Source organism: Primulina huaijiensis, chromosome 12 (genome assembly GCF_012295235.1).
Source record: "Primulina huaijiensis isolate GDHJ02 chromosome 12, ASM1229523v2, whole genome shotgun sequence".
In the NCBI taxonomy this organism is placed as follows: domain Eukaryota; kingdom Viridiplantae; phylum Streptophyta; class Magnoliopsida; order Lamiales; family Gesneriaceae; genus Primulina; species Primulina huaijiensis.
Genome location: NC_133317.1, coordinates 9,008,326 through 9,019,299, shown reverse-complemented (window position 1 = coordinate 9,019,299; position 10,974 = coordinate 9,008,326). Strand labels below are relative to the sequence as shown.

Below are 10,974 nucleotides of genomic sequence, written 5' to 3'. Positions count from 1 at the left end.
GTGATTCGGATCATTTTTGAGGTCGTACGAGAATTTACGGTGCGATGTGCCAAATTGACTCTCGAAAGAGCGTTTAGTGTTTTGGCCTCCATTTCACCTAGATTTCGACCCTCACCATTTTTGGAGCATTATTTCATCTTTTTGGGCGTATTTTAATCATGACTACATGTTAGTTCAGTGTTGGTTCGGGGTCATGTTTAAATACGGAGTCGTTGGACGTAATTGTCGCATTTTCGGGTTTAATTGCATAGTTGTGCATTTTAAAGCTATTGCATATTTTTCATGACACATTTAAGTTGCAGCGAGCCTGGGAGCGATCCAATCCAATCAGCAAAATTATGACATGATATTTAATTATGTTAATTAATTATATTACGTGCAAAAATATAAATTTTGAGATTTATGCGATATTGCTTGTGGTCACTTTACTATCATGCTTAAGTCCGGTCGCCAGTTACCGGCCCGGTCTCCCGTTACCGGTCAGTTCAGTTGTGTCACCCAGTATACTGTGGCAGTAGTCTGATCAGACATACATTATTAAGTCCGGTCGCCAGTTACCGGTCAGTTCAGTTCAGGGACCACTTGCATAGACCATAATCTCACAAGAAAATTATATACAGCTATTTCAGTACATGGCTCCAAGGAGCAAACATTTTTACTATGATTTTCAGTTCAGTTATGCACGTATTATAATTGCTCAGAACAAGTTATTTTCAGTATGCCTCATGACACGATATTTTATCCCATGCATATCTTACTATATTACTTACTCGTTATTTACGATATATGCATGTTAGACTTGATTGTTGTAGGTGCTGATGATGTCGGGACCGAGGGCGGGGACCAGTGAGCTAGCTTGGGTCGGCAGTGGTGGAACCCGAGGACCTCATTTCAGCATTTATTATTTTTAATTGAAACCAAGTTTTTATGTTGCTGAATTATTTTTAAGTCGGTATTTTGCAAACATTAGATTTCTTCCGCTGCTATTTTGAATATCAACATTTTTATCAGTTTAACTTATGAATTAGACATTTTTATTATTTAAAAAGAAAATTTAAATTTTTTCGCAAATTTTCAAGCACGGATTTTTAGGCCTTTACAGATGATATGAACATTAGATTCATTTTTTCTGATAAAAATTGATTGCCTTAACATGATGTAAGACTGAATTATGTATCCAATTTATATTAACCACTAAAATATTAAATTAAAGTAACAAAAAATCATAGCACATATTAAATGAATTGATATGATAATGGAAAATTTTAAAAATATTTTAATTTTTCAACAGTGACCAATTTCAATTTGAATAAAAGAAATTGAAAACATAAAATTTATAAATAACATTTGAACTGATATAAAAAAAATTAAATTCAAATTTTAAGTGATAAAAAAAATATATAATCAATGCAGAAACTAAATGAAGTTTATATATTCGAATATCTATAAATTTACATGTAACTCTTTTTAGAAAATCGAAAAGTCTTGTAAAAAAATATCAATTAAAAATGCATAGAATTAAATGTTTTTAATCATTAATTGCAGCATACCTATTTCTAAATTCCTAATAAATCTTTTTTTTTAAGAATTGTCATTTTTGCGAGATCTTATTATTTTAAACAAAAATTCAGTTTATACATATACATATGCTTTGAATAATATTTGTTTTTTGGTCGGATGTCATATTTTTTGTGATTTACTACAACATTGATATGAATCTCGACACAAGCACACACGTATATTTTGATGTGTTACCCACCAATCTACCTATCGTGCCCACCAATAGATCACATATCACATTCAATATATGAGTNTTATTTTTCATTTCATCAAAAGTTGTAACTGATTGTTATGGTGCAATTATATTTTTTTTTTAATGTAAGCATTCCAAGCGTCATATGTTGATCGCTCTTCTAACATAGACAATTATTGCATCTCAATTATCTACCTCCCAATTATTGTATTCCTTGTAATCTATGTGAATCGAACATCTGACATCAACTCTGATATTAATTGCAGGATCAAGTGTCTGTCACTTTACCAAAAATATAGCTGGTGGTAACTGTAAGCACCTATATGAGCATATGTTGAGGTGACATTTACATATTTCATATACAATTTTGATATATTTCATCACATCTAATATGTAGGTGAAACATCAACAATATTTATATAAATGCTCACAATGGGTGTGCAACATATCAAAAGTGTATATATGTGTGTGTTTTCTATCTTACAAAATAAGAATACTTTAATCCAAAAATCATTGATATTATTTGCATTTCAAATTATGTTGAATGTACCTCATTTTATGAGTAAAATCATCATGAACTTATAATTAAAATAAAATTTAAATAACATTAGCCAAAAATATACATAGAATTCACGTAATTTTGTTATAAATAAATTATTTAGGATAAAAAAAACCATTAAGTGATGAAATAGATTTAGTAAAATATAATATAGAATATTTTCATTCATAAAATATGGTTATTACGTGGTCCTATGGTGTGTCTAAATGGACAAAAGATTCATTCACATGTCAAGTCATTTATTTTGTGGTGGGAGCTTTCAATTTTAGCAAATTTTGATTTAATTCATGTAGTTGGTAATAAATTTATTTTAATAATTTATATGTCAATACAAATCCTTAAATTTTATCATATGTTTTCGCAATTTTATAATTTCTTGTCTACTTTGAAACCAACACATATTATAAAAATAAAATTTATTGTGCAAAGTAAACATTTATTACATATATGTATTTATATTAAATTTCAAAAAATTGCATATTGTTATCTCATGGTCAAATATAATTTCTATAAACTTATAAAAATCAATTTAAATATGCCTAAATACAAAATATTAAACAACATATAAATTTACATTCATGCACTAAATTATTTATTATATGATACACAATTCACTATAAATACAACAATAATGTCCGAGGCTAATTTAAAGCATGTTAAATTATTGAAATTTATATATGGATAAAAAGTATTTGATTCAGCATATATTTTTTACAAATGAAAGTATAATTTATTTGTAAAATTGTAATGCTATTGGTACATAATTATAGTGTATATGAGACCGGGCTTTAGCCCAATGGTCTCACCCACCAGCTTAAGCTGGCTTCCTCCTCGGGTTCGATCCCCCTCCCCAGCGTGCGTTGTAATAAAAAAAATATATAGTGTATATTATATAGAATCTATTTATCATAATATAATTTTTAAATATATTATATATTTACTAATGGTTAGTGTTTCAAAATTAATTTAACTCAAAAAATGGATATATCTTTTTTATGTGGTGTGCCTTTTTTAAAAAAGATATAACTAGTGATATTCACTAGAAATATAGGATTTGGTTCAAGTAGGTGAAACTAGTCTAAATGCAGACCGTGAATTTATTCTAGGTCTGAAATCACAAAGGAGACCGTTAGAAGGGGGCCGGGAGTGTGTCCCGACGTAATCCATACAACGCTCAAGTCAAGTATTGCGAATAAAATGAGATAGCAGCTGGGGATGCTGCTAAGAATCAATATAATGAATAAATAATTAGACTCTCAAACCTGGTGTTTATATGAGAGTACCTGAGATCCATCATGTGTCCTACCTTGGTTAGGGATGGGCCGGAGGTCTAAAACCCAGTTTGAATCTGATCTTGATGAACTCATTCATAAGGTATCACCTAGTAATTAGCAATTCATGAGAATCATAAGCAAAATAGAAGACAAACATGTTGATATAGTGATGATTCAAATTAATGAAATGCTAATTTGATAGCGATGTGATATATAAGGTAAAATGTTTCAATTTTAATTTAATTATGTGAGGCTCATTTCATCTTTAGACTTCATGCGATCAAATCAATGTTAAAAAATTGGATCTAACATTATATTATTAGCAACAAAACATTTGGCACTTTTGGGATAATAGCATGATAGAAAATTAAACTAATGTTTTGTTTTTTTTAACAAACCGGTAAATCCATATCTCATTAAAGATCTTAAAACGGGCCAGTCCAACCCACCTTAGCCCATCATCAAGAAGGGTGGGTGGACCGTCGTTTTGCGGATTTGAAAAATCTCAAACCAACCCGCCCTAATCCAACCCACCATGGGTTGCGGTTAGGTGGATCAACTCACTATGGGTTACGGGTCAGATGGACCAACCCTCCAAATATTTTTAAAAAAAACAATAAGATTAATTGGGAAAATAATTTTTTTGCTTTGTTAACTTGACCCGCTTGAGTTTTGTTTCGGTAATTTATCGGATTTTGGTTTTTTGCACTAACTTTTAATTTTCGATTATTTTTGTCCAATCGTTGACGTCATGCCACATAATCAATTTTTTGATTTGAAGTCAATATTTTCGGTGTCACATCATTACTTCGAAGAAATATGATTAAAAACCAATAAAATTCAAAGTTAATATATCAAAACCATATTTTGAATACTTAGTAGATCAAAATCCAAAACGAGACAAGTTTGTTAATCAAAAAAATTTATTTTCTCAATTTGACGGTCACTTTTTATAATCTAATCTTAATATTATATAATAAAATCTCAATATTTGATTAAGTTGAATATTCATATCACTAAAAAAATTGAGCACATATTTTAGCTACCACATGTATATTAAAAATATTATTAAAAAACTCAACACACGCATAAATATTTTTTTTATATTAAATATGATTAAGGATAATTGTTAAATTTATTTATTTTTTAAAATGTTATATCTTTTCAAATTTTTCCCGCCTATAGCAAAATATAGTTTTTATTATTTTATTTTCTCGTCAAATAATTTATTACTTTAATTCAAAATTTTTTTTTATCACATCTACTTTAGTTTGGAATTATTAAAGACAAAAATACATTTTGCTTAATCACACATATAAATCTCACTATATATACATAATATAGTCTCCCATATTTCGCACAACCACATAAAAATTAAATCGAATTGAGAAAATAATTATTTAATAATTGATAAAAAAAAATTAATTTTTATAAAAAAATTGGCCGATAAATTTGCCCCAACTCATAACCCAAACAAACAAACAAACTTATTTTGATCCGTCTTCAAATAGACTGCTAAATTCGTAATTCAATCCGCCTTTTTGAATCAACCAGATTGATCGAACCCAAATTGACATCTCTGACCACGAGTGTTGGCAATAAAAATTTCCCAAAGTTTCACTTTACAATTTATAGTGTATCGAAATACCACCGATGCACATAGCACAACTAAAAACATGTCAATTTTTTTTACACACCGACAACATGGTGCATAGCACGGCTTTAATGCGCAAAAGAATCGACTCAATTCACGACATTTTGAGATAACTTGGTAAATATTTGATTTGTATTTAAAATTATCGAACTCGATCATGTTCGAATTTTTTTCCGAGCCGAACTCGAACAAAAATTATTTGTTTTATAGTGCGCGAGCCTCTTACGAGTCTTTATATTTTATTAATATAATATAATATGACTGTATATTAAATATATATACATTTCAAGCTTCTAATCCTTAATGTTCAAATGATAATTTGAATAGCTCGCGGATAATTTTTAATATTTCGAGTCGAATTCGAGAAAAAATTTAAATTTTTGTATTTCAAATCAAACTCAAACTCGAATATATATATAATTTTACTCCAATCCAAACTTTAAATTTTTATTAATATTATGCCCAATTCATTTTTTTTTATATTCAAAACAAAGTATGTTTTCCCGGGCTCATTGTTCCAGGACAACTGCTTTGACGAACATTTCGACTATAGCTAGTTCGTACAAATTTCAATAAGTAGCACAAATAATGACAAGTAACTGCATGCCTTGACCGCAAGAGATTATCTGCTGAGTTGATCCACCTCAAGTCAGTTTTTTTATTTCAATTGGTAATGCCTCCATTGATGTTTGGGTCATAGAAGACTCGAAATATTAAATAGATAGCTCAGATCAGGACAGAATTGCAGAAAGAGATCATAAGAAACAAGAGGCCCGAGCTCTCGGGCTGATCCCCGGCTGATGACTCACTACCCGGGAAAGCTTCGATATGAGCGTCGCACTCAAGTACGCCAGTAGGGTAGGGTGTAGGCGGTCGTCCTATCTCTGATACTAGGTGGTTGACAAAATCAGACATGCGGGATGCGGCTAGTATGAGATTTGACATGTCAGGATATAGGGTACAATCAGCCGCCCTACTATAATTAGTAGGTAGCACGCAGAACGAGGTTTTCATTACTTCTCCTACTATAAATATCAGGTTCCTTCTTTGCATTTATTCATCTATTGAGATAATGAATACACTAGCATTCACTGCTCATGTTATTACTCTTTCATTCACACCAATATCACAACCATCACTTGGTTACATTGGTCTTTTGTTGAGTCATTCACTGACTTAAGCATCGAAGTGGCCACGCCGGACACCACTCCAGCACTCATTCACGAGTTTATCTCCTTGTCTACAGGTCACAGGGAAAGCCATATCTCACACTGCTCTTATTCTCTTCATTATCTTGATAGCAGATCTGGTGGAGCACCCGACCCAGTTCATCCATTTCACCCGGATCGCATCATCTAGCTTTCATTACGAGCCAAAATTCAGACGATTAAAATTGTTCTTCGCCACTGCAATTTCATGAATCTCGTCCGCGTCCGAAAATCGAGACAATTTTTTTTTATGTTTTTCGTCTCAGGTCAACCAAGTTGAAGTGTTGTTTGCACATTATGGATAAAATTCATATCAAATAGATCAAGTTTTATCCAAATGTGTGAGGCAAAAACTTGTGTGAAACGGTCTCACGAGTCGTATTTTGTGAGACGAAAATCTTATTTGGGTTATCCATGAAAAAATATTACTTTTTAGGCTAAGAGTATTAATTTTTTTATTGTGAATATCGGTAGGGTTGACCCGTCTCACAGATAAAGATTCGTGAAACCGTCTCACAAGAGACCTACTCAATGTGTAATTACTTTGTTATCAATAATTTTATAATCATCATTCAAATTATATACACTATGTATTAACGATGAAACTTTTAACTTAGGATTTTGTGACACAAATTAGTTTTTATGATATATAATTTATTCATAACTGTGATATTTAATCCACTTTGAAAATTCAAATATTCAGTATAATTATATTATTTTTATCTAAATAATAATTTAAAATTTAAAAAATTTGTTTATAAATAAACTTGATTTATTTATTAATGATGAGTGATCATGTGCTTGTTTATTTTTATAACAGACGATCGCAAAACACCGTAGCTCGGTATTCTTAGTAATGTTCAAAGCTCGTTTCTACGTCAAATCATTCAAGGCCCAATTCCAAAACCCTAGATTTCATTCACCAGTTTCCCGTCTCCACAAGCACGTCTCCGGGAAACCTCCGATCACCAGCCCTGCAAACCAGTTCATCCAAGATGAAGCTCAAGAACTGCGGTATTCAGACACATCGTTCGGTTCTGCTTCTTTTCCGCCGGAAAAGAGTGCGGTTCTAACCAATGTCCAGATTTCACACCCGTGGCGTGAATGGGTTAGTTTAATGCACGAGTTGTTGAAAAAGGGGTATTTTGATGCGATTGGAAACCCTTTTGCCAGAAATGGAGAGCTGGGAAGCAAGGAGGCGAATTCGATCAGGAGTGCTTGCTTGAATTTCGCTCGTGATCAGCATCAACTTATAAGGTGCTGATTCTTCCCCACGAGTCCGAATAAAAAAATCTTGTTTGTCTAACAGTGTAACTGCAAGAAGATGAAGTGTTTGATATTTGGACAATGTGAAAAATATTTGACCTCGTGTAAGCTGTTATTACTAATTATTTACTCAGATATTTGGTTCTTCCCTAAAGAGAAGCTAACTGAAATCTTGAAAATAATGGCTGCGAATTTGCCACTGGAAACCACCTTTTGTATCCTGCTCATGGGACTGTTTGAATTTGTTTTCTTAAAGTATCTACATGTTTCTTCCGAGGCATAGTTTATTCTTGGGTCCCTAGATTTTATCACCAAAGCTAATTTAGTTCCATGTTACACTACAAATCCATTTTAAGTATCATCTAATCTCTCAACAAAATTTTATCACCCCCTTGAAATATTTTTCTATGCTGTTTACATTGAAAAATGCTTGTTTTCTCAGATACTTGTCCCGGGAAAGTATTCTAGAGATTGCTGGGACTGGATGTCCAAGCACAGATAGAAAAGTAGTCAACTCAGGAAAGCGCCTACGAGCTTATGTAGGAAGCAACGAAGAAAATGTATGTCTTAATTGTGCATCTGACTCAGAATTAGTATTTTGATCAGTAGTATTTTTTATGGCATTCGTTTTTAGTAGGTCTGCAGCTCCTGCATTTTAAGGGGAGATTGCGATAGGGCATATGTAAAGGCTAATGAAGATGAAGGTGTTAGGACCGTCGATGTGATGCGCCTCTTGTTGATGTACAGTCTTGCTCCCCTAGTCAATTCAGCGGAGAACAATCCATGCTTAAATAAAAAGATTGAAGAATCAGTCAGGATCTTGCTGAAAGAGATGGTGGACGTAATAAGTATCGAGGAACGTGATTTTAAACCAATGATAGATAATGGAGATGGCATAGAAAGGAATCAAGTTCAATCTCCGACAAAGCAAGACAGTTGGATTTGCCCAAAGTAATGTCATCACTCTTCTGGGCATCTATTTAGAAACCCCATAGTTTTCTTACAGTATGTAAAATTGAAAAAAATAATCTGCTATTTTATAGGTGTGAGTCCGTTAATCTCACCCAAAATTTCAAGTGCTTGCAATGCGACAGCTTGTCACGAGAAAGACTGGCAAAAATAGCAGAGGAGATGGAGCATCTTCCATTAAAGAAGGGAGACTGGCTATGTGATAAGTAATGATTTTCGGAATCTAGTTTACTTGTGTTTTTCACTATCGCCTAGATTTGAACTGGTAGCTTGTCTTCGTTTTTATTTGTTCTCAGAAGGTTAACTTTCTGCAGATGCAAGTTCTTGAACTTCGCAAGAAATACTAGGTGTTTGATGTGTAAGGAGAAGCCTTCAAAGCGGCAACTCAATCCCGGGGAGTGGGAATGTGAATCGTAAGAGTTTTATGTTCCTTTTTGTCTCTTCAAAACCAACATAAGCAAATTTATCAGTAATATTTTTTATCGAAGTTTTATATGCTTTCGATGCACTTCGAAATAATGAGTATTTGCAGATGTAATTATATCAATTTCCGGAGAAATATGATATGCCTGAAATGTGATCATAAGAGACCAATCACGTCTAATGCTTCCGTTACCGCATCTGTACATTTTAGCAATACGGTAAAGAATCATCAAACACATCTTTGGTTTGGACAAAAAAACCAAACTAAGGACAACAAGTGTCATAATAAATCCTATGAATTTGTCAAGAACGACGATCAAGATCAGAGTAGCTTAAGCTCATGGAATGAGGTGCCGGGTTTTATGGACTTCCCTGTAGTTGGAGGTAAGAGTGAAATGTCCCGGGATATCCGAAAGCAAGAATTATGGAGAATGAAAGTGGGTGATAAGATAGGAGATACATTTCGAGCTGCAGAAGACGATACTGACAGATTTAATTCTTACATCTTTCATGGAAGAAGTGAATATCTTGAATCTGGTGGTGATGATAATGAGGATGAAATGGCTGCCTGGTTTGGCGCTGGGAGAAGAACGTCTGTCAACTTGTCTTGATAGTGTCTTTTGCTTTGGGCTGCATGAAATGTTTTATATTGTCAAGGCGAGCATATTGACAAACTTATGCTCCGAATTTGAAATAATTTTTATAATTCCAAAGTTCTGTTTTGATTAATATGTTGTATGCTTATGATAACGAATGATAATGTATTAATTGTTATACTTTATGATGTGCATTAATTGGAGTCATAAGTTGTTTTATTAATCATATTTTTTAATTTATTATCGTTATATTTATATATATTTTTATTGTTTAATCCAACTGATTGTCACTGTGATGCGCACACAATTAATGGAAATAATGGATTAGTTCTTAATAATCATTTGATTATTATTATTATTATCATCATCATTTTATTAATTGTATCGAAGTGTAGCCGAGTCGGGCTCAAATATCATATTATTTGTGCAGATTGGATTCGAACTTAATAAAATATTAAATCTCAAGTTCGAATAAAGGTGTAAATAAGCTCGATCTGAGCTCAAATATCATATTATTTATACATATTGGATTCGTACTTAATAAAATATTAAATTTCAAGTTAGAATGGAATTCGTAAAAATATCTAATGATTCGATGTCAAAACTCTCAAAAAGTTTGGGCAGCAAAAACAATTAAAAATCCAATAAACACTAGCTTAAATGTTAAGCAAGCATAATCTAGTCAGCAGATTTGAGAAAGAAGGGATGATAGACACTTGAGTTGATGCATCTCCTTTGGCCTTTTGAGTCAGCTCAATAGTACATACAATACACACACATATTAGTATATTTGTGTTGAGCTCGAATAGTCTTTCAAAATATTTTTTTAAAATTTGGGTTGTCTTTATAGTTATTAGTTGTCAAATTTCTTTTTAAATGATTAGGTTTAACTAGATTATTAAAAATAGTTTAAATACAAAAGTAGTCCGATTAGACTAGTTATATATGCATAATATATTCAATGCAAATAATCAATCAACACAACAACTAGATAAATAAAGACCGAAGTAAGTGCATAATTTAAATAAACAAGTTATATGGCTATTTGGAGAAAAAACTTATACGTCACACTTTCTTCCATTTAGAAACGAACTCAGTAAAAGATTTTATTTATACAACTTTTGTACAAATCCATTTTAACTAGGACTTATCATACTGCCTAAGTTAAAATTCTAAGTAATATCTCGACAAAATAATTTCTGACTTGTTTAAGAACTCTCGGTCACCAGAGACAACAAATTTTTTAACGGTTAACTTTCAACGACTAAATTT

The 10,974-nt window shown here is 32.0% G+C and overlaps 1 protein-coding gene across 1 annotated transcript; it reads left to right on the top strand.

Annotated features, from left to right (window-relative positions):
• Positions 1-7,251: 7,251 nt before the first annotated feature.
• On the top strand, positions 7,252-9,925 carry LOC140990614 (uncharacterized). Its single transcript, XM_073460392.1, has 6 exons — positions 7,252-7,705; positions 8,157-8,274; positions 8,352-8,665; positions 8,758-8,889; positions 8,998-9,096; positions 9,216-9,925. Exons 1-6 carry the CDS (start codon positions 7,305-7,307, stop codon positions 9,715-9,717), a joined length of 1,566 nt encoding a protein of 521 aa, XP_073316493.1. The 5' UTR covers positions 7,252-7,304; the 3' UTR covers positions 9,718-9,925.
• The last annotated feature ends 1,049 nt before the right edge of the window (positions 9,926-10,974 follow it).

Coding starts and splice junctions, on each gene's coding strand:
- LOC140990614 (XM_073460392.1), top strand. CDS start 7,305: ATGTTCAAAGCTCGTTTCTACGTCAAATCATTCAAGGCCCAATTCCAA. Junction 7,706..8,156: donor GATCAGCATCAACTTATAAG/GTGCTGATTCTT, acceptor TTGTTTTCTCAG/ATACTTGTCCCGGGAAAGTA. Junction 8,890..8,997: donor GGAGACTGGCTATGTGATAA/GTAATGATTTTC, acceptor AACTTTCTGCAG/ATGCAAGTTCTTGAACTTCG.